The 24392-nt window shown below is 45.7% G+C and overlaps 1 protein-coding gene across 1 annotated transcript in view; it reads right to left on the reverse strand.

The window, feature by feature from the left end:
• The window catches only part of SLC18A2 (solute carrier family 18 member A2), a 37423-nt gene extending 13256 nt beyond the window's left edge, over positions 1-24167 (reverse strand). Inside the window, exons 1-9 of the mRNA XM_064144295.1 lie at positions 23910-24167; positions 21811-22162; positions 12732-12790; positions 10181-10264; positions 6913-7005; positions 6392-6481; positions 6242-6285; positions 6106-6166; positions 212-307 (exon numbers count right to left, since the gene is read on the reverse strand). Of these exons, the coding sequence (XP_064000365.1) occupies positions 212-307; positions 6106-6166; positions 6242-6285; positions 6392-6481; positions 6913-7005; positions 10181-10264; positions 12732-12790; positions 21811-22162; positions 23910-24030 (1000 nt within the window). The 5' untranslated portion in view covers positions 24031-24167. The remainder of the gene's footprint in view (positions 1-211; positions 308-6105; positions 6167-6241; positions 6286-6391; positions 6482-6912; positions 7006-10180; positions 10265-12731; positions 12791-21810; positions 22163-23909) is intronic.
• Positions 24168-24392: the final 225 nt, after the last annotated feature.

Raw genomic sequence — 24392 nt, forward strand, 5'->3', positions numbered from 1 at the left:
GAATTACACCTATTTCTCCTTGCAATGAGCATTGCCCATTTCTGGAGCCTGGTTTTCTCACAAACTGATGTTTGCAGCTGTGCAGACCTAAGGCTGACAGTTTCAAGAGAGCAAAAGCAACGATTACCCAGAAGCAGGCAGTCAGACCATCATTAACAGGACCAAAACTGAGACAAAACAGAGCAATGCAAATGATAAGAGTGTACTTTACCAAGCTGCCATTTTTTTGAGCACATGGTCTCCATCATCCAGATGGGTAACGCCGGTTCAAGCATCGCAATGGCCATGTTTGCAAAGCAGATTGATCCTTGAAGGGGAGGGAGAAAAAAAGAGGAGACAAAAAGAAGTCATAAATATTTTTTCTGACTACCAGCAAAAGGCCATGCAAAGAATAGATGTTTTTTACCAAGGGTGCTGAGGTTTTGCAGTCCTATTTGTCATGCACGGGATGTTGATGAATATTAAATAGAACAGAATGTGAAATCACTGAAGACAAACTTTATATATACTTCTCTTCTCCCAGAAATTCTGCAATAAAGGTTAAGCCCTTTTCATAATGTGAAAGTCTGCAGTGAGCTTGATGACATTTAGAAAGTTCATGAGGTCTGGCTGTTGTACAAATGATTAGCTGAAACTAAAGGCTTTCTCTGGTCTCCTGGGGCAAAAGCAGAGCCCTGTTGTGTGTGAGGCACAGGCTCTGACCCTATATCTCTGTCCTCTGAGAATAACTACATCGAGACATGGAGGTCTTGATCCTAAAAATAGCATGAGACAAGCACAGCAGCCACTCAGTCCATGCACCAAAGCATGGGTCTGGCTGAGCCTGCCCAGCCTGATGAATTTCAAATGTTTCTAAATCTCTGTTGAATTTCAGGACCTTTAGTCACCCAGACACAAAGGATAACAAGCACTGGAACTGCTGATTCAGTCTTGCCTGCCAGCTCAGCTCTGCCCTATGCCACTGCCTGCAGATCCAGACTCCAGTGGGTTCGTGTCAGGTCCATCCATCCTCAGCAGTGCACTTCAGCTTCAGCACAGGAATTATTAAGCCCCATGGTATTTCTGTGGATTTCAGATGCATTTTCCACTTACTGAAAAGAACCTGAGGCAGTCAAAGCCTAATGCAGGGCAACAGGACACATGTCCTCTGCTAATCCCTTGCAAAACGACTTTCACGGGAGTTTGGAAGTCACCAGAAGTGACAACCTCAAACTTGTGTTCCCACTTTTCTTCCTGATATTTGTAATCTCTGAAACTCAGGAAAACAGCCTAGGCTCTTAACAGTCATTTAACAACCAAATTTTACTTTAAAAAACCCAACAACTCCCAAAAGAATAGAAATTAGTCTGAGGTCAGAGAAATATTCTTCCTCCTGGAACAAGTTGCTGCCCATACAGTTCAAACCAAAATGAGCACTGATGCCATTCTCTGTTCAAACCTGTCACAATGTATTAGATTGTGTGTCCACAATTCCTAAAATGAACTTCCAGGCTAGCTGGCTCACTCCCTTCCCAGGGCAAGGAGCAACAGTTCAGCACTGCTTTAGCCCACAGATGAAAGGTTAGATCCAAAGCAAACCTTTCCACTCTGTTTCAACCCCCCCAGCTTGCTCAGTGTCTGTGAGGAGACTCCGCTGAACACCTCAGGGCTGCCCTCTTCCAAGCCAGGAATAAAAAAAATCAGCCATGGTCACTCAAGTGATTTTTCTTGATGCTGGAAAAAAATGGCCACATAAAAATGGCCTGACAGAGATGGCTGAAACAGCAAAGGTCTTATTCTACTGTGCACAAAGAAAAGAGAAACAGGTGTGCATGCATGCATGTAATGCATCTATTTCTCGTTAACTCAAGAAGGGTTACCAAAGCCATCAGTTACATGGCCACCAAGTACTGCAGATCTTGAAGATGTGTACCAGAAGAAAAGTGAGAGCCTGAGCTGGTGCCCTGCAAACTCAGGGCAAAGTCCCATAAAGGCTCTGCTACCTTAGCAAAGTGTCCCCAAAAGAAGATGGAGCATTTGTCTCCTCTCTTCCATCGATCTGACCTCTCCTTAGAGGGCCACATCTCAAAGGCATAAGTCCTATATTGTTCCTTCTTTAAACTAAACATCCTACACTGGTCAGAAGGGGTGAAATGGCAATCTTTTGGTTAGATCTCATCTCTGCAGATGAGAAGCCTTTTGACAGAATGCTGTAGACAGCACTGAGGGGTTTTTTTTTTGCTGTGAAAAAGCAGGTACCTAGTGAAAAGCTGACATGGCTTCTCAAAAGCCCATGTTGTCACCTGTCTCACCTCTGATTTTTGCATCTGGCAGTTTAAACTAAACGTGTGTCAAGGCAACTTTATCACCCTACAGCACATAAACTTTCTTTAATCCCTGTCAGTGAGGTCTGGGTGTGAGAATTTCACCGACTTCATCCACTGAGCTCCTGCCAGCAGTGACCAAAATAGGTCAGTGGGGTTTGTTTTGCCTGTGCCCTGCGAGTAACGATGGCGCTTGTTTCAAAGCATCACTCCTGACACAAACCACACAGGAGGCAGGGTCTGTGTTTGCTCACATATCCTTTCTCCTGCAGAGGTTTTCATGTGAGCTTGCCACAGTGTCTGCTCTTGTCCCTTTGATGCCCACACCTTTGAGACATCCCCACTCGCTGTGAACTGGATGGTCAACCACAGCTGTGCTGATTTGAGGCTAACTGGAATGCTTTAGTGAGAGAAATTAGATCATTGGCTGTGAAAAGAAAATAATGAAGAAGTCTATACCATTCATTGGTTTGCTGAGAGGGATAAAAAGCCAAAAAATAAGCAGTTTTTCCTCATTTTGTCCTGGGATGTTGCCCTGTTCATTTCTTCTTTGATCTGCTCTAATATCTGGAACGTGTCCAGAGAAGGGCAACAAGGCTGGTGAAGGGCCTGGAACACAAACCCTATGAGGAGAGGCTGAGGGAGCTGGGGGTGTGCAGCCTGGAGAAGAGGAGGCTCAAGAGTGACCTCATTGCTGTCTACAACTACCTGAAGGGAGGTTGTAGCCAGGTGGGGGTTGGGCTCTTCTCCCAGGCAACCACCAATAGAACAAGGGGACACAGTCTCAAGTTGTGCCAGGGTAGGTATAGGCTGGATGTTAGGAGGAAGTTCTTGCCAGAGAGAGTGATTGGCATTGGAATGGGCTGCCCAGGGAGGTGGTGGAGGCACCGTCTCTGGAGGTGTTCAAGAAAAGCCTGGATGAGGCACTTGGTGCAGTGGTCTAGTTGACTGGCTAGGGCTGGGTGCTAGGTTGGGCTGGATGATCTTGGAGGTCTCTTCCAACCTGGTTGATTCTGTGATTCTATGATCTCTCCTCTAATCTCAACTAACTCCTAAGCATTGCTGGCTTCTGTTTTTCTTTGCCTGTCTGAGAAAGCAGAGGGAGAAAAAGGGGGTAGCTTTCATCTTTTCTGGGCAGTTCCTTTGTCTAGGAGGGAGTTTGGATTTCTGTATTATTTCTGATTTGCATCTAATTGTAAAGACTTGTAAATATTGTGTGTTTGTGTTTGTAAGTTTTGCTGTGCTGTAAATATAGCTTTATCTTACTTCCAAGCTGTCTGAGCTAGTCTGGTAAACTTCAAATGGAGTGGAAGAGAGGAGGGAGGAAAGTTCTCAACCCACCTCAACAGCACATCCTGCAAAAGCTATTGCTGGCACCAGGGGCAGCAGGATTGGCCACAGGTGCTAGGGTGTGCAGTGGGTGAATTAGAGCCCTGTTCCCCTGCCCCCTGTGGCAGTCACTGTCGTTAATTCGCAGGCAACACAGCTTATCAAGGGGAAGAGTCATGCTTTCAGGAAAGAGAGAGAGGGACATCGTGCTTGAGTTCAAGATACCTTGTGTTAAAGAGCAATATTGTGTTATAGAGAAGCCAAATTGGTCAGAGAGGGCTTGTACTTTGGGAATACAAACAATTATGACTCAAGTGTCTGACGCACACTCAGGAGATTGAATCTGAATTTATACCACGGAATTAGTGTGCCCAAATAGGGAGTGCAAAAACCCACTTAAACTGCTGGTCCATTTGCAGCAAGCCTGAAATATCCCTGGTTTTTCACTTGTGGTTTAACAAGTCAGTCCACTGGAGAGGCAAGCAAGTTTTTAATGAGGTAGTTAACTGCCTTAAAAGCCATTCAAATCCTCTAATCCCCCTGAGCAGCACAACCCTGATGGGAATTCTAACCTTCCTCTCTCCAGCCATCATACCTGAACACTGCACACAGCATGGGACACTTATATTCATAGCATCCTTGTGAAGCAGAAGACATTATCCTGGCTTAGATATGGAAAAATGCAGCTTGATGCCTTGGCTGATTGCCCTCAAAGTGTTAAAGCACGGAGATAACTCTGGCATCTCAACCAATCACTTTTCAACCATTCCCCATTAGTTAACAGATTCGGAAGTTCCCATCTTAGAAAACAGAGCAACTCTGTTTTCTCCTTGAGGTAAGGGAGAGGAAACGAAAATTTCAGACCCTTTTCACTGTGTAAAGCAACACATTCTCAATGGAAACAAGTGACATGTAAAGAATGTATTCAAAGAGATTTGATGTGCACTGGAAGGACGAAAAAAAAGGCTGAATTTCTAGCTGGTATCTGGTATTCAGTTCTGAGAAACCCAAATTTGGTCCACAAGGGAAATGAGGCACGGGGAGAAGAGGCTGAGGTTAAAGAATGCCAACATCATCCATACTGACAAAGTGCTGGGCAGCCTCTGCTCCGGGAGGCAGCATCCTGGGTGCTGTAGCTAACCCCATTGGTAACCCACGGGAGGGACTTTCAGATCATAGGCACTAATGCCTGGTCAGGCCACCCAGAGCCATTGGTAAGAGTAGGAAGGATTAGAACAGAGAGGGTCCTTATGTTTCTACCCCTCTGTACATCATTCCTGGGCATGCCCAGTTGCTGTGGATTGAATATGGGGAGCAGAAACGGGAGACACTGGCAGTGCCTGCAGAAAGGTGCAGGGAAGCAAGAGGCAAAATGAGCCAGGGCAGCAAGGATCACAGATAAGATCTCTCTGACACATTGTCCTGATTCCAGGCTGTCCAGCCCTGAGGCTTTTCACCGCTTTGCTGCCCTGAGACTCTTGGTGCAGCCCTGCTTTAGAGAGCCCCTGAACATCAGCTGAAACAACTTCTGACAGAAGCTGCCGAAATTGAGCACCAGCAAACGTGTTAGAAAAGGGTAACAAAGCCCATCACTGCTCTTAGCAGACATGGGACACCGTCACAGCAGTGAGATCTGCTTTCTTTGGTAACTTTTCCTTGGCTAAGAATAGTTTGGCATGAGTAGTTAAGTCTTTATTGAGGAAAGTACTCCCTGAAATCAGTCCCTTGGCCATATTTTATCCTATGGAAAGGTCTTCTAATGCTCCAAGAATTTCTCAAGCAAAAGCTTGCTCAAGTGTCTAGTGAAAGAGGATGGATAATGGTCATTCCCCAAGACCCACTAGAAACAACAAGCTCAAAAATTGCCTGGGAAGAATTGCTTCCTTGGACAAGCAGGTTGGGATTAAGGAGCAAAACTGTAAAAGCTACAGCCTCTTTTAAGCTATTTTATGACCATTAGAAAAAGACCAGGCTTAATCACAGGCTTCAGCATAAACATTGAACAAAATGCTGTGCAAAAGGCAAACTTTGAGAGTGAAATACTCATTAGATGAATGGTACAACACCAACTGCCATTCACCATTCAACCTAGACCTCTTCTGAGATAGAATCCATGCTCTAGAGACCAAACTCACCCTTTCAAACACAAAAGAAGTGCCTTCCTGTGATGTGTTGGCATTCCCTCCCTGCAAAAGCCTTGGCCTCTTTCACTTGCCTCCTAGAAAGCTTCATGGCCACATTTAATTGTCTAGCACTGCAATGCAGCTGCAAGTCATTGGTGTCCTCTCATGCTTTCTGCCTTTTGTATTTCTGCTGGTGCATTCAGCCTCTATTGCAAACAGGACCTTAGAGCTTCACATAAATGAAGCCAGCAAATGACAGCATGGTTAGACCAGCTCAGCCTGAGGCACTCCAGGGTGCCAGGTACAACACCAGTGGTTAGTTTAAAGGAAAATAAAGAAGGATCTGGTACCTGCTGCAATAATGATATAGGGGTCCTTCAAAAGTGTCAGTAACGGTGTCCCCTTCTGACTCTGTGAAACAAAAGCTTGGGATTAGGGAAAGCAAAGTGTCATCTGTTGCCCAGGGTGTTTTACTTTAATACTTACTTCTGCTTGTGCTCTGGATGGTTGCAGAACAAATAACTGAATAGCTGTGAAAAGAAATTGATGCTGTAACGTTTCTTTGCAAAGAGGTCAGATGGTAGCAATATCAAAGGATATGCTACACAGTGAGCCTGACTCCCTGTATTCACTGACCTCCATCCAGCAGAGCTAGTGCTGCCAGCACCAGGAAAGGAGAACTCTTCCCCACAAACTCATACATGATGCTCCCAAAAGGTGGGCCCACTGCCAAGGAGAAAGAAAGCAAAGCTGTGAAGCTGCACCTCTGACTCTGAACAAATACCACCTGCAAGCATGTGGACATCCTTCTATTGGCACTCGATGACCATAAAAGCTCAATTTAAAAGCAAAACCACAACAAAACAACACTCAAACTAAACACAAAGCATGTTAATCGTGGCAATTACTGTAGCCTCCACTCCCCAAAACACTCTTCCATGTGAATAAACCCCAAATATCACAGAAAATATTGCCTGACCTATCTATCTGCATAAGAAAAGTGCTTTTCTGGGAAGAACTATTCCTAACATGCACTCAGAATCTAATCTGGAGAGGGAGAAATAGCACTGCAATCATTGAGACTTCCCTGTTGCTCTCACAGATCACAGATAGGTGCTTTAGGGAGGGCTGGAGCTGGCAGAGTGCATCTCACTGACCTAATACTCCCATGGCAAGGCCTCCTAGTGCGATTCCCATTGCGTTGCCTCTCTCTTGATCATCTGTGTATACACTGGCAAGCATGCCCATACCTGAAAGAAATCAAAACCAGCACAACTAATTGACATTTGCTTTCAAAAGCCCGACACAAAATGAGGCAGCTGTGTGCTAGAGTTTACAGTCATCATCTGCCAGCCCTACCAAGTGCTGTGCAGGCATCACAGTAGATAGCTCTCAATATATAAATACAAATATCTACAGACATAGATGATGCAGACATAGACACAGTGTGTCCAGCAGGTCTAGGGAGGTTCTTCTCCCCCTCTACTCTGCCCTAGTGAGACCACACCCGGAATACAGAGTCAAATTTTGGGCTCCCCAGTTCAAGAGAGACAGAAGCCTCACGGAGAGAGTCAAACAAAGAGCCACGAAGATAATTGGAGGATTTGAGCATCTCCCTTATGGAGAGAGACTGAGAGCCCTGGGGCTGTTTAGTCTGGAGAAGAGAAGGCTGAGAGGAGACCTGATCAATGTCAATAAATACCTGAGGAGTGGGTATCAAGTGGCTGGGGCCAAGCTCTTTTCAGTGGTCAGCAGCAAAAAGGAAAGGAGCAACAGCTACAAACTGGAACAGAGAAGGTTTCACCTCAACCTCCTTACGGTGAGGGAAACAGAGCCCTGGAACAGGCTGCCCAGAGAGGTTGTGGGGTCTCCTTCTCTGGAAACTTTCCAAACCCACCTGGATGCAATCCCATGTGAATTACCCCAGGGGATCCTGCCCTGGCAGGGAAGTTGGACTTGATCTCTGGAAGTCCTTTCCAGCCTCTAATATTCTGTGATTCTGTGGCAGATACAGGTGACATAGACATAGATGACACAGATATAGACATAGATGGTATAGATGTAGATGTGTCTCCTCTCCACCTGGAATCACCTTGAAACAAACCCAAGGTTTGGCAAATGCAAATGATCTCTAAGCCCATGTTCTATTCTACAACATTAGTCAGGTAATTTAATGATGCCCTCGTTTGCTAGGTTGTTTGTCCCTGGCTTTTTCACAGACCTCTTAGATGATGCTTTTCAACTGGCTGGAACAAAGCCTTTGACAATTATTCACTCTCTGCTATTTACACTCTGGGTACTTGACGCAAAGCTCTGGTGACCAGTCCCAGCTGCTGCTGGTCAGTGCTAGCTATGGGTGTGAGGTATTATGCAAAGATGATTACTTTGAAAATCAGCATTTCAAGCTCAGTGTCCAAAATAAAAAGGTTCTTTTGGCCTTTGTCTTCATATGCCCTCACTTCTGTATTTCATGATGAGCCTTCATTTCACAAAGGGAAACATGAAGCCAGATTTGTGTTTTCTGTGAAGCATTCAGGCACTGTAGAGGCAAATCCTGTGGAGGAGTCCTCATAGACACTGCTAATTCTGTTTTCAAATCAAGGTTTAAGTAGGAGTCAGCAAATAGAGTCCACAGCTTTCCAGTGAGCCAGAAAAAAGAAAGGCAGGGGGGAGAATTGTATGATTGATCATTAAGTGACTATTTATCCATCACATGCACCCAAAAACCAAGGGTTCTGTACACATGATCATGCTTAGAAAGTTGAGGGTGAGACTGAATTTCATGAACAGTTGAAGAGCAACTGAGAGAATGATGTCAGAATTCACAAGGCATTTTTTGAGACCTGGAGAAATATTCTGCTAAAATAAAAAATCCAAGAGGCAATACAAAGAAGATAGCACAAAGTTTACACTTGAGTGGGAATGATTACATGCACACATCAGGACAGATAAATGATTGAGTAGCAGCAGTGCTACTGAGAACTTCCTTTGCCTGTGAGGTACTTGAAGTGACTCTCACCAATATGGGCCCTTGCAAAGAGTTAGAGCTTCTGCTGAGTGTTGGGTCTGGGTTTGACACAAGGGAGGAAGAAAGATGAGGGTGACTGGAGACTGTCCTGTGAAGAACGATGATGGTGGCCAAAGGCTTGGCAAAATACCTGAGAGAGGCAACTACAGGGCTTTCAGTTTAAAACCAGAGAGGAAAATACAATGTGAGATGTGAAAATCGTCTTGAAACATGAAAAGTAGCCACAGGGATAATGAAAAGAAACTGGGCTCTGTGTTCTTTCAAGTACAGGAAGCTGAATTACATGACAGTAAAGTCATTGGGACAGCAATGTGCCCTTGTGGCCAAGAGAGCCAACAGCATTCTGGGGTGCATCAGGAAAAGTGTGGCCAGCAGGGCTAGAGAGGTTCTTCTACTCCTCTACTCTGCCCTGGTGAGACCACACCTGGAATACTGTGTCCAGTTTTGGGCTCCCCAGTGCAGGAGAGACAGGGACCTGATGGAGAGAGTGGAGAGCCACGAGGAAGACTGAGGGATGCTTGAGCATCTCCCCTATGGAGAGAGACTGAGAGCTCTGGGGCTGTTTAGTCTGGAGAAGAGAAGACTGAGAAGGGATTTAATAAATGCTTTTAAACACCTGAGGGCTGGTCAGGAGTGGGGGGGCAGGCTCTGCTCACTTGCTCCCTGGGACAGGACAAGGAGCAGTGAGTTTAAATTGCATCACAAGAGGTTCCACCTCAACACAAGGGGGAACTTATTGACTGTAAGGGGTCGCAGAGCACTGGCACAGGCTCCCCAGAGAGGTTGTGGAGTCTCCTTCACTGGAGACTTTCAAGGCCTGTCTGGATGTGTTCCTCTGTGGTCCTGCTCTGGCAGGATGATCTCCTTGGGTCCCTTCCAACCCCTAATATCCTGTGATCCCTTCCTGCATTTCACCTACTCGTTTAAAACTCATAACCTTGCACTGGAAATCTGGTACAAGTAACCTGAGTCCAAACTGGCAGACAGCATGGCAAGCCCTGGGGGGAAAAAATGAACTGTTTTATAACAGAAATTTCAGTAACAGACTGAGCTGCTACCTCTACTATAAAAAAGTATCAACATAAGTTCCTGATGACCTTTAAAACAGCTAGAAATGAATTTAAAATGTTGAAGACCCACATGAAGAAATCCCAGGGAGAGTGCAGTTCATTTTAGTCTTCTATCCCACTGCAACCCAAATACCAAGGAAGTCTGAAAGGGTATTTGCTTTTCAGCTATGTTACATGAAAGGATCAGGAATAAAAAAGGTGAAACTTATTAATTTAATATTTTTTTTAAATTAATTATGGAAACTGCAGGGGGGGGGAACAGTTCAGAAGATACTGAAAATTACAGAGCTGGCTGTTTGTATTTTCCTCTCTCATCTCTTTCCTTACCTGCCACTGAAGAGCAAGAGGAACCCACTCCTTGCAAGGACCTTGCAATAAACAGTAATGTGTAGCTTCCAGAGAAGGCAAACACTACAGAGGGGGAAAAAAAAATCAACAGCAAACCAGAGTTAAACTTTAAAAATTAGCTTAACACTAACTAGATTTGAAAGTTAGATTTCTGTAAAGCATCACAAGAAAAACTTCCTGCAATTTGGTTGAGTGTTTACAGTGACTTGTGCCACTTTCAATGCTAACTGCATTAGTTGCACTTATTGCATTTAGATCTGTCATTGCTGAATTGTTCTCGGGTGTTTAAGCCTCCTGGTAACAGAGAATGTAAGGGCACAAGCAGTTTTAACTAATTACTTAGGATTTGATTACATCCTGCTCTGATTCAGCTGCACAGAGAAGTGAGACCTTTCTTTCCAGCCTTGCTTCACCTAAGGCTGCCCAGTCTGAAGCTCCAGGCAATCAGGGAGAGCAGGATTTAGCACACATGCACCAGTGCTTCCAACAATAACTACATGGATGGAGAGAGGCTTGACCCTGCTGCTGCCAGCTCTGCAAAAGATGTGTGCAGCACAGCTGGCTGAAGGGGCAGGGAAGGCAGCTCCAACACTGGAATAGGTTGTCCAGGGAGGTGGTAGAAGCCCCATCCCTGGGAGTTTTTAAGGCCAGGCTGGGTAGGGCTCTGAGCAACCTGATCTACTGCGAGGTGTCCCTGTACATGGCAGGGGGTTGAAATTAGATGATCCTTGAGGTCCCTTCCAGCCCTGACAATTCTGATTCTATGATTGTATGACTCAAGGGCTGTAGGAAGTTCCTGGTCCTTCCAATACCAGAGAAATCGCACCTGAGAAGATGCCTCTCCATGTTTCCCCATGAGATTTTACCCTGAGTTCCATTCAGCTTTTTGGGATAGAGCCTCTGGGCGTTGCACTCACCACCCCCATCCACAGCACTGGAAAGCAAGAGTGTCACAGAATCATAGAATCAGTCAAGGCTGGAAGGGAACACAAGGATCATCTAGCTCCAACTCCCCTGCCGTGGGCAGGGACACCTCACACTACATCAGTGTACAGAGCCCCATCCAGCCTGCCCTTAAACACCTCCCTGGGCAACTCCTTCCAGGTTCTTCCCTCCCTCATGCTGAAGAGCTTCTTCCTAGCATCCAGTCTGAATCGACCCATTTCTATTTTTGTTATATTCCCTCCAGTTCTATCACTACCTGACATCCTAAAAAGTCCCTCCCCAGCTTTCTAGTAGGCCCACTTAAGATACTGAAAGTCCACCATAAGGTCACCTTGGAAACCCAAGCCCATTTCTGCTTGCAGAGCCTGTGTCATGATCTGTGCCATCAAGTCTGCAGGCAGTTTCAAAAAGCTTTTTTCAACTCCTGTCTGTTGACCACCTAAAGAACTTCTCAGCTGTGAGGAGGGCACTGAAACAGGCTGCCCAGAGAGGCTGTGCATCCCTTTATCTGGAGATATTCAAAACCTGTTCTAGCAGGCCAATCAGTAGATGATCTCAAGAGGTCCCTTCCAACCTCTACCATCCTGTGGTTTCACCAGGTATGTTACAACCGGGGCTGTTTACACACCAACTGAAGCCAAGATTCACATGCACTTCCTTCACCTACCCTTCCACTTCCAGGCTTATGCTTTTCACCAGGTCTTACAACAATCCCTGCCCATGGGGACAGAGAAAAATCAAGAAAGATAAGAGAAGAAAGCATGGCAGAAAATCGACAGTACTTCCCCACGTCAGGTACTAGGCTCAGTGCTTTTATCTCCATCCCAACCAAATTGTGTCTAACATGTTCCTAAAATCCAGAGTTGTCAGAAACTCTAAGACCAGGTCATTTTCTCCAGCCCTTCAGACCTCTTGCTATTAAAAATATTTTCCTAATATTTAAGCTAAATTTTCTTTGACAGTGCTTCAAGTCAGTTCCTCCTTCTCTTACACACAGCGGACGTGGCAAACCATTTGTCACAGGCTGTAATGCATCTTACCTCTGCCTCTGGAAGCAAACTTAGCTCTTTCACCATTCCTCACAGGCTTCTAATGGTCCTTGATATCCTCCTCTCTTTTCCTCTGGGCCACTACTCCAAGTGTCACACCAAAGCAGAACATAAACCAGCAGCTCAAAGCCTTATCAGTGTCATTCAAGCAGACAAATGGCCTCAGCTGATTTGCAGGCTGTGCTCCTGTTTGCACATCCCACAGCAACATTTAGCAACTGCTATGATACTGTTGACTCACATTGTACTCATGAGCCAGTGCAGCCTCATCATCTTTCTGATAAGCCCCTACCATGGCCAGGATCCTGCAAAATAGCCCTCTCATGGCTATCAGTGCTGTACGACTGTTGCTTCAGGTTACAAGAACCTGACAGGCTGAGCTAAGGGAGAGACCAGCCAAGCACATTCATATCAGTGTACTTGTCAAACCTCCTTGGAAATCAGCATCAATGAGGAGGATTCCTTGTGGTAACTACTACAGATCATTCATTTAAACGTTGCATTTGGGCCAGACCGAGTAAGATGTGAACACTTACTGATGGTTGACACAAACATGATGCAGAAGCCAGCAAACAGTGGAATCTGGTAGCCTATTCTGGAAAACAAAAAGAGCATTCACATTTCTGAGCTTGTCTCACAGACAGTTTGTGTTAGACTTGCACTGAGTGCAACACACCACAGAAACACAGCCTGCAGTTCCTTGGTAAGCTCTGAACTATTGTGGACACAGGACCAGACCTGTCCACATTACAAATGCCTTTTCAGCTGACAGAGATGAGTTTTTAGCTAAAAGCCCCTGGAAGAGATTCTCCTCATTAGAATCTGATTGTCCTGTTCTCCTTCCACCATAATTGTTCCAAATAAAGCCCTTCTGGGCCTCCATGAAGTTGCTAAGTATATGAGTAGAGAAGATTTGTCTGAACATGCTCAACTTTGAAATATTCCAGCAGTGTTCCCATGCTCATCTGTTTCTGTCTTCCTAATGACTATAATGAGATGTGATCAAACCAATGGCTTTTTGACTGGGAAAAGTTATCATCAGCCTTGTTTGGAGTTCTGCCTCAGCCAGGAGCACTGGAAGAGCTTGAGAACAATAGTTTTGATTTCCATGGGTGTAGGAGAAAAAATGGAGCAGGTCAAAGCTTTCTTCTTCATCCTTCTTCCTCATTAAGCCTGTAGCAGCCTGTATAAATATCATATCTGGTGGCTTTAATCTGCAATTTTCTTTCTGGGAAACACCTACACTTTTTTCAGCAGCTAAAATGGAAATAAGACCAAAACCTCGACCAAATATTTTTTCACACCATTAAAAATCTATCCTAGAACCAAAACCACTACCCAAGCAGCTCTGAAGGTTGCATATTCTGCTCAGCATTTTATTCAGGGTTTCTTTTTTTTTTGCATGATTGTGCATCTCAAGTCTATTTGCAAAGATATTATTTGCTACATTCTTCAACAAGGAATGATGATCTGGATGAGGGAATTGAATCCAGCATCAGTAAGTTTGCAGATGACACCAAGCTAGGAGCAGGTGTTGATCTATTGGAGAGTAGGAGAGCCCTGCAGAGGGATCTTGGCAGGCTGGATGGGTGGGCAGAGGCCAGTGGGATGAGATTGAACATGGCCAAGTGCAGGGTTCTACACTTTGGCCACAACAACCCCAAGCAGTGCTACCAGTCTGGGGACAGAGTGGCTCGAGAGCAGCCAGGCAGAGAGGGACCTGGGGGTGCTGGTAGAGAGTAGCTGAAGATGAGCCAGCAGTGTGCCCAGGTGGCCAAGAGAGCCAATGGCATCCTGGCCTGCATCAGGAACAGTGTGGCCAGTAGGACAAGGGAGGTTATTCTTCCCCTGTACTCAGCACTGGTCAGGCCACACCTTGAGTACTGTGTCCAGTTCTGGGCCCCTCAATTCAAGAGAGATGTTGAGGTGCTGGAAGGTGTCCAGAGAGGGGAAACAAACCTGATGAGGGGCCTGGAACACAAACCCTATGAGGAGAGGCTGAGGGAGCTGGGGTTGTTTAGCCAGGAGAAGAGGAGGCTCAGGAATGATCTCATTGCTGTCTACAACTACCTGAAGGGAGGTTGTAGCCAGGTGGAGATTGGTCTTTCTCCAAGGTAACCAGGAACAGAACCAGTGCAACAGTTTCAAGTTATGCTGGGGGAGGTCTAGGCTGGATGTTAGGAGGAAGTTCTTTCCAGAGAGAGTGATTGGCATTGGAATGGGCTGCTCAGGGAGGTGGCACAGTTGCTGTCCCTGGAGGTATTGAAGCAAAGCCTGGATGAGACACTTGGTACCATGGTCTGGTTGACTGGCTAGGGCTGGGTGCTAGGTTGGTCTGGATGATCTTGGAGGTCTCTTCCAGCCTGGTTGATTCTATGATTCTATGTTTTTCAAAGGAGGGCTGATTGAATTTAACTTCCAATGATCTGACAGCATTGGGGGAGTTATATAGGCAGTGTGGGCTCAAGTAGGTCAGTGAAATAATAGAAGAGCCTATGATGACCCTTCTGATTTTTAATACTAGCAGCCATGACATAGGCAAACCAAAAGAATTATTCTGAGCTTTGGTTTTTTGTTTGTTTTGGGTTTTTTGGGGAGTAATACAATTTTCATACAATTAAGATCTGTGGATGATGGAAACCTCTCTGAAGTGCCAGGCTTGATGGTTCATTGTACATCTCAGTTTCACACTTGAGTGGCACGAATGAGAGAAATCAAACATGCACACTTCTACAGCACCACAGAAATCTCTCAGGAAGAGTAATTTCTCCTGAAATATCATCACTGCATTAAAATCTGATAAAATGTACTACACAGATTCTCCCAGTTGTTCCACAGTTACTCATGTGGCACTTGATTGCTATCTCCAGAGCAAATTAAATCCCTGATACTACCACAGACTTCCTCAGTGGCCTCATGACAATCATTTTAATCCCTCAGCACCTGGTTTATGAGAGAATAATCCCAGCTGGGTTTTGTCTGCTTTATTTAAAGTGGATGATTTTTATAACCCATCTCTTCTCTTCCACAGCAGGAACTCTTTGGGATGTTAATCTCCACTGATACCTGAGGAAATCTTACCAACTTCTTGCCTGCCTTAGGGAAGAAGTGAGCTCCTCCCCTTGCAGTGTGCTCTGGTAGATCAGGGCACAAAGCTGATGGCCATAATTGTTTTGGCTTTGACTTTTTTTCCCCAATTAAAGTATTGACAGAAGTACAGATAAAAACCCTGCAGGTATGGCTGCTGCTGCTGGTGAGTAACATCATTTCAGACCTCACTGCTGTCTACAACTACCTGACGGGACATTGTGGAGAGGCTGCTGCTGGGCTCTTCTATCAGGTAATTGGAGACAGAACAAAGGGGAATGGCCTCAAGCTGAGACTGGAGAGGTTTGGATTGGACATTAGGATTTTTTTTTTCACAGAGAGGGTGGTCAGACACTGGAATGAGCTGCTCAGGGAGGTGGTGGAGTCACCCACCCTGGATATGTTTAAGGGTCATTTGGATGTAGTGTTTAGGGATATGGTTTAATGTGAATATTGTAGAGTAGGGTTCTAGGTTGGACTTGGTGATGCTGAGGGTCTTTTCCAATCTGAGTGTTCCTGTGATTCTGTGATCATCTTTCTCTGTAGCATGAAAACAAAAGTTAGACAACCTTATGCTTTATTCCAGTGCAAAGAGCTATGTCTGTCAAGGCTATCCCAGAGGTATTTAGGATAGACAGTGTGAGGAAGCAGTCTAATTTTAGTGCAGAACCAAGCAGTTCTTAGACTTGACAGGGGCCATAAGGCAGCAGTTTGCTTCTGCCATGAAAACACTAGATTGAAATAGTTATTTGCATGAAGTGCAAACTGGCTTACACCTTCACATTTCCACAACTAGATCAGAGACATAAGGTGTGAGATCTTTCACAAACATGACTGAGTTAAAGAGAAGAGCAGTCACACTAGTTCATAGAATCATAGAATCAGTCAGGGTTGGAAGGGACCACAGGGATCATCTAGTTCCAAACCCCTGCCATGGGCAGGGACACCCTACCCTAGATCAGGCTGGCCACAGCCTCATCCAGCCTGGCCTGAAACATTTCCAGGGATGGGGCCTCAACCACCTCCCTGTGCAAACCATTCCAGGCTCTCACCACTCTCATGCTCAACAACTTCCTCCTCACATCCAGCCTGAACCCACTCACTTCCAGCTTTGCTCCATTCCCCCTAGTCCTGTCACTCCCTGATATCCTGAAAAGTCCTTCCCCAGCTTTTTTGTAGGCTCTCTTCAGATACTGAAAGGCCACAATAAGGTCACCTCGCAGCCTCCTCTTCTCCAGACTGAACAGCCCCAACTCTTTCAGTCTGTCCTCATAGCAGAGCTGCTCCAGCCCTCTGATCAACCCAGTGGCCCTTCTCTGGACATGTTCCAGCACATCCATATCCTTCTTGTAATGGGGGCTCCAGAATTGGATGCAGTACTGTAGGTTGGGTCTCCCCAGAGCAGAGTAGAGGGGGAGAATCACCTCCCTCGACCTGCTGGCCACACTTCTCCTGCTGCAGCCCAGGATCTGGTTGGCCCTCTGGGCTGCAAGTGTGCACTGCTGGCTCATAGTTCTAAATGCTACTCTATCAAGTGAAAGCAGATTTCTAATCTCCCAACAGACTTTTCACACTTGGAAAGTTTCTGGTGGTTGAATGCTGTAAGAAAACAAATAGTTTAACATTCCATGAAATGCTGTTCAAGCATTGTTCTTAATTGCTGCAGGTATTATCTTGGACAGATGAGGTCACAACAAGGTGTGGAGCAAAATGTATCAGAAGGTGATAAGGGCAGAACTGGAGCATTACTCAGTCCCAGCAGTCTATGATACTTTATGTTGCATACCAAGGTCTAACTCAACTTTTCTTCCTAACAGAAGCCAATCATTTGAGAAATCACAGAAAAAGACCTTGGAATGCTGGTGGGCAGCAAGTTCTCCATGGGCCAGCAATGTGCCCTTGTGGCCAAGAGAGCCAGTGGCATGCTGGAGTGCAGCAAGAGAACTGTGTCCAGCAGGGATAGGGAGGTTCTTCTCCCCCTCTACTCTTCCCCAGTGAAACCATGCCTGGAATACTGTGTCCAGTTTTGGGCTCCCCAGTTCAGGAGAGACAGGGACCTGCTGGAGAGAGTCCAACAGAGAGCCACGAGGATGAGTGGCTGACTCGAGCATCTCCCCTATGCACAGAGAGTGAGAGCCCTGGGGCTCTTTAGTCTGGAGAAGAGAAGGCTGAGAGGAGATCTGATCCATGTGTACAAACATCTGAGGGGTGGGTGTCAAGTGGATGGGGCCAATCCCTTTTTGGTTGTGCACAGCAATAGGTGCCTTGGCAGGAGGGCTGCACTCGATGATCTCTAGAGGTCCTTTCCAATCTCTAAGGTCCTGTGATTCTGTGCTTTCAGAGCTCGAGCCTGTGTGGCACAGCTCTCATTGCAGCCACTGTACTGCCAGTGGTCCATCACACAAGATGACAGAAAGGTACACAGCTCACCATGGGATGTGCATTATAATGCACCAAAAAGCCAAAGAATTGCCTGGACCTTCAAGCAGTTTGGAGGTGCACAGTTCTGGGGGGCTGCCCCTGCATGAGGCTGCTGAGCCTCTAGAAGCTGTGATTACCTTGCCCAGGGAGTAGTCTTACACACATCCCACTGATGTTTAGCTGGGTGTGCAGATTGTCCTCTCCTGCACCATCTTAGCAAAGCCTGTCCCCTCCTGAAACAGCAGCACTAGTTAGCTGGCAGTTGTTCTATCCCAAGTGTCTAATCTGCAGCTGCATTGCCTGATCTTGTTTAAGGCCAGGCTGACGAAGCTCTAGACAGCCTGGTCTAGTGCAAGGTGTCCTGCCCATGGCAGGGGGGTTGGAACTAGATGGTCCTTGTGGTCCCTTCCAATCCTGACTTATTCTATGATTCAATGAGTCTATGACCATTAGACACTAGAGAGCATAAAGTGGGAGAGTGTGCTGAAGAGTTACGCTACATAACACAGAGCACTGAAATGAGGAGAGGCACTAGCTGTCAGAGCCAACTACTCAGTGATTCCATCCTGTCATCCTGGGCCATTCCAGGGTCTTACCACGTGAAACCTGTGACTATGAAGTTTGTACTTCTCTGCCACGCCATGGCATACTCCATCACAGTTACCTCTGCATTCTGTCCCTCTGCATGTGCAGCACAGAAGAACATGACAGCCTGACTTCCCCCTTTGTTTTTCTCAGTGGCACACTGGAGCATGTCATTTTCTTGGGCAATCACTTCAAAACCCTGCAGGAGAATCTGAAGCAGAGTCCAGCATGTCTCAGCAAAGCTCTCTGCAGCTAAAAGTGCTTCCTACAAGTATTTCTGATCTCTGGGAAAGCCTGAGTCATTAGTTGAAGGAAGGAGTGTTGCCAGTGCTGGAGAAGACCTAAACTACTCCCTTTCAATCTCACGTCGGCCCCAGATTGCAGGACTGCTTGGGAGTGGATTGCACTCACTAACCAGGTTACCCTACAATAAGATAACTGATCCATGGGTCCTGTGCAGCTGAGAAATAAAGGTTACACTGACCAGGTCAGCATCTGTGAGTGATTAGAGCCTAATTATCCATCCATTACAGTGTTGCAAGTCGCTGTTGTTACAGAGCTACAGGAGTAGCACTGGGAGCACCCCTTGTGAAGTCTGTGCTGGTTGACAGTCTGGCTATCATCTTCACTGCCACTGAAGACTGGGGAGAAGGAGAACATTTTCCTCAAGGTTATAAACCAGTGAACCACTGAATATATGCAAAGATGAGGAGGAATGTGTAGGGTTAGCCGCAGAGGGAGCATGGTCCATGTGCTCTCCACCACCATGCTCCATGCTGTATGAAAGGTTGGACTCAGTGATCTCAAAGGTCTGCTCCAACCTAATTAATTCTGTGATTCTGTAGCACCTTGCTGGATTTTGTGCAAAGAGGGGCTTGGTCCAGCCTGCAACACCAGTCATGCCAATCAGCTGACAAAACCTGGAAGATCCTAGGGTGCATTAAGAGGAGTGTGGTCAGCAAATCAAAGGAGGTTCTCCTGCTCCTCTACTCTGCCCAGGTGGGATTGCATTCAGTTTTGGGCTCCCCAAAAGAATTTACATCTCCAGCAGTTAGAAAGGGGGAAAAAAAAAGAGGAAAACAGCCTAAAGAACTTCAAAAAACCCTAAAATAATGGCATGGACTGGCATGAATAGCACATCCTGTTGTATCCTCAAACTCAAGCACTCAGCCAGTGCCTGCTGCAAACCAGTGACTTCACACAATTAAAACTCCAACCCGCTCTTGAACTTTACCTGACTGAAAAACAAAGCCTCTGAATACAGTTCTGTTTGAAAAGTGGACATCTTAGTAAACTCTGCACCCTAATGTTGGACCAAGCAAACAATTCTCCTTAAGTTGTGGTATTGTGCTGAAATTTGGCAGAAGTATTCACAGCAGTAGCAATTACCACTAAGCTAAGGGAGCTAAGCAATTATCAGTGCTAAGGGAGAGTCTTTGTAATAGTAACTTGGATCTTTTCTGTTTCATTTCAGCTTATCAGTGCTAAGGGAGAATATTTATAATGGTAACTTGAATGTTTTCTCTTTCATTTCTAATAAGCAGAACTTTCACACTCTTTTCTAACTGATCATATGCATCATCTCTAGGAAACAACAACTTTAAGGGGTTTTGGTTCATTTGGTTGTTTTGGGGTTTTTTTCCAGTGACTTCTAAAGTCAGTTGATAAATGTTTTAACTGGTATTTCCCATGAAGCATTTGTCAGAAGAAAGGCAGATACTGGTACCAAGATACAAATAATGCATGAAGGAAAACCAGTAATCTTTAAATCTAATTTAGGGTCACTTTGCTACTAAGGCACTCATTTCTGCTTGTGAGAGAAGAATCTGTTGCACAGAACATTGGGATGATGTGTTCCTTAATTTTTCATCTTGCTCATGTCAGGCCCTTGAGCTTGGAGACCTGCTCCTCTGACTGTAGTCATGACACTCTGCCCCATGCCAAACCATGCAGGATGTTTCCAGGAGGAAATCTCAGCTCACAGCACTGGTGTTCACCCCGTGTTGCCAGCCCTGCTCCTAACAGCAAACTGAGCTGCTGCAAGATCTGCTGCCTCACTGCACAACCAAAGAGATGTATCATGCTGGCTCTGGAGAGAGGTGTTCCCTCATGCCTTGGCACAGGCAGCAGCAGGATCTGGTCTCAAGATGAGCAGGCACACAGAGGGACATTGGCAGGGGCATGCTCCCTTTTCGTTAGGAAGGTGTTCCTTCCAACCTAAACCACTCTGTGATTCCATTCTATATCTTCCAAAGAAAGAATCTACAGTATGATGTAACCTTGCTATTGAAAAAGCCAATGGCAACATGGATTATTGCCTTTCACCTGGTTTGGCTAGTTGTGGGAATGATGATGCTAACTCAGCAGAGTAAATATGAATAGGGCAACCATTTAGACATTCAGGAGAGTCTAGAAGACTATCTAAAGTACTACTACTGAAATGTTTCTTTGAAGGGGAAGAGCTATCACACTCTCACAATGCAATACAGCTATCAAAAACGTGGTTTGCTTCTCAACTTGCAGCAGTACCAGTGGAAAAGTAAACTTTGCAGTGGTGTTCTTATAACTGTGTAGGTGTTGTGCAGGAGGAGATTAGGTAAAGCGGGGAAGATATTAAACCATCTCATTCAAAGGTTTTGTGTTTAGGTCAGTTTAACTCCTAACACATGCTTGCCTAATGTGGGTGAAACAGATAAAACATCACCTCAGTTTAAGAAAGATGTTGATGTGCTGGAACATGTCCAAAGAAGGGCAACAAGGCTGGTGAGGGGGCTGAAGCACAGCTCTGTGGGGAGAGGCTGAGGGAGCTGGGGGTGTGCAGCCTGCAGAAGAGGCGTCTCAGGGCAGACCTCATTGTTGTCTACAGCTACATGAAGGGAGGTTGTAGCCAGGTGGGGTTGGTCTCTCCTCCCAGGTACCCAGGGACAGAACTAGAGGACAAAGTCTCAAACCGCACCAGGGCAGGTTTAGGCTGAACAGTCGGAGGAAATTCTTCCTATTGGAATGGGCTTCCCGGGGAGGTAGTGGAGTCACCATCCCTGTAGGTGTTTAAGAGGAGGCTGGATGAGGCACTCAGTGCCATGGTTTAGTTAATTAGAAGGGTTAGGTGATAGGTCGGACTCGATGATCTTAGAGGTCTTTTCCAACCTGGTTAATTCTGTGATTCTTTGATTCATTAATCTATGCTGCAGTGGCTCCTGGTCCCATATAACTCTATTGAAGAAGTTTCCACACCACTTCAGCAAAAGTTTCTGTTAAAAACTGAGGTCTCAGGAGCTGGAGGGAAACTGTACGACACTGACCATATCAGGTGGCTCACATGCAGCATACCACCTTATTTTGGAAAGGGTGTTAGGTGTTTAGAAGTGTTCACCAAACTTACATCACTGAAATATTCTTCCAGACAAAGCAAGAAGGCTAGCAAGCTAGGGACACTACAGAATTAAGAAGGCTTTGTTTGAAATAGCAGCCTGGGTGAAAACACTGAGGTAAAATCCGAAGTGAGTAGAAAAAGGAACTTACCTGTTGGTCAGTGGCCCTATGAAGGGGTTAGTCATTAGCTGAACTGCTGCTTTTGATGCAAACAAGAGACCGACTTGAACGTTTTCGTTCAGCAGATCTTTATCTTCCTTCGGGCAGTCGGATGGGGAAGGAGTCACATTTACTATCATTTGTTCTGTCTGAGTATGATGCAGCTCTCTGGGTTGTGTCTTATCAGATTCATTTCCAGTAACCATCGTTGAGTTGTCATAGTAGGAGAAGATGCTCTGAAAATTGTCCAGTGTTGTTGAGACTACATTAGGCTTAGCAGTGTGGATTTCTGTGGCATTTTTCTCGTGTTTGATGCTGTAAAGGTAACTGGGAATTATTGGCACTGGAAAAACAAATAGAAATACATTGGCATCTTATTATCTGTTAAGTGGAATCAGCAAATTTTCTCGTTTGCTTTGCTGTGTATTAGGAAGTACTGAGCACATCAGTAAGCGTTTTGAATGGCAGAAAACACTGAATGGAAACAGAGGTTTGCTCATGGGAGAAAAGCACACCCCATAGCTCAGAAGTGCAGTTAAAGCAAAAAGTTGTTTTACACCAGTCTTTATTTGTGGTCAGTTTTCATAACTATACAGAGATCACTCAAAAAGCAAGATGTAAGAAGCAACACGACCCATGCCTGAGGAATCTTTGTAACACATGACTGCACAAACCCCATTTATCAGGCTGGGAAAACATGAAAGATGAGGAAATCGTGGAAGCTATTATCAAATCACAATATTAAATTAATAATAATAATAATAACAGAACATATTTCCACAATAAAAATCCCCAAAATGTTGATAAGTAACAGCCACCAGAAGGAAAAAAATCAAATAAATAAATGTAGCACTCCCATATGAAGTGATTGGAACTCCTGTGCTGATGTTTGCCTCTCTCATTATTTATTTTTTCTAAGTTGTATTGAAAAGATCACCTAGAAAGAGCCTTCTTTATATGCTTTAGGAGCTTAGCTGTGATTTAATGTTATTGATATACATCTCAAAACTTAGCCTCTCACAATTTGTAAAACCAGATGTCAGGCTCATGCCGTTTAACCCTGACACAATCACCACTGCTTGCCTTGCATCTCCTCCTGGACAAGCCCACTCCTTCAATTAGTCTGCAAACTGTAATTCACTTGTAGGGCTTCTGAACGAGTAATTAGATACTAATAGCTTTATAGGAAAGTATATTAGTGTTAAAAGAAAAAAAATCCAAAGTTGACTTGATAAAAATATTGGTGTCTACATCGTGGCATCAGCTTTTTTAAGCTGATGTCTCCCAGGAAATTCAAGGAGCCTGATTCAGAAGCAGCATGGCCCAAGAGGCAGCTGTGCACAGCCCAGCCACTTCTGAGAGAAGCATGGGACTTTGTGTGTGTGTGTGTGTGTCTGTGCAGCCATGAGCTACTGGCTCCTCTGAACCCTTTTCTTTACATTCACACCAGCACTTTCATACGATCACTTCTACAACTACCAGAGAAAAAGTACTCAAGCAATTTGAGCAGGTCCCTAAAACCTTGATGCCATGCCACTGAAGCCAGGAGAAGTTTCATCTCTCTGCCTTTGATCAAGACTTGGATTATTTTGTTCAGTCGACTTGTAGAAGAGCTTTTCTTAAAACCCAGCAAGACACTTTTCTTATTAACCTACCATTTTAAGACCGATGTGGGGCAAAGACGACCTATCACAAGGAAACAGGCATCTCCAATGCTATCTAGCCTGCTGTTTCAGTTGCATGACCACAGGAGAAGAAAAAATGATGACGAGCTAAAAATAGTTATCTGTCATTCTGTGAAGCATTAATGGCACTTAGTAGGGGAAAAAAAAATAATTATGAAGACCTTTTCATACAATTCCTCAACCTGCAGTTAACACAGAACTGAAGGAAGACTTCGGTGTGCATGAGAGTGTGCTCACAAAATCCACAATACAATTTGTCGTTTGAAAAAACAGTAAATCCATGCCCGAAAAGGTTTGGTTTGGGAGCATTAATCGCTCGTTCAGGGAGCACATCTATCACCGGAGATTATTGTCGGCGTAAATTGGGAGGAGAAAGAAATACCAAGAGAGCTCCACTCTACCTACCGACTACCGTCAGCAGCATGTTGTCCAGGAGCAGGGCGATGAACACGATCAGCAGGATGAGTTTCCTGGACTGCCGGCTCTCCCGCAGCCACCGCAGGAGGCTGAACTCGCCCCAAGCCATGGTCCCCGTGCCCGCAGCGCCGGCTCTCGCTGCGGAGAGACAAAGGCCGTCAGCGGCCGCCGGGACAAGGCGCGGACAGGCGACTGCAGCTCCGCGGGCACGGGAGTCCCGCAGCCACCTGCTGCCGCCGCGCTCCCCGCTGCCTCGCACCCGGCTCTCGGCTCCCGCCTCTCGGCGCAGATGCCCGGACAGCTGTACGCTGCCGCCCGGCAGGGCAGGAGCGGGGAAGGAGGAGGAGGAAGATGAGGAGGAGGAGAAGGAGGCGGCACCCGTGTGAGCCCTGGGAGTGTTGGAAGCAGCGCAGGGGGAGACTCCCCTCCTCTCTCCTCTCCTCTCCTCTCCTCTCCTCTCCTCTCCTCTCC

The sequence above is a fragment of the Pogoniulus pusillus genome, chromosome 6 (assembly GCF_015220805.1).
Source record: "Pogoniulus pusillus isolate bPogPus1 chromosome 6, bPogPus1.pri, whole genome shotgun sequence".
Lineage (NCBI taxonomy): Eukaryota > Metazoa > Chordata > Aves > Piciformes > Lybiidae > Pogoniulus > Pogoniulus pusillus.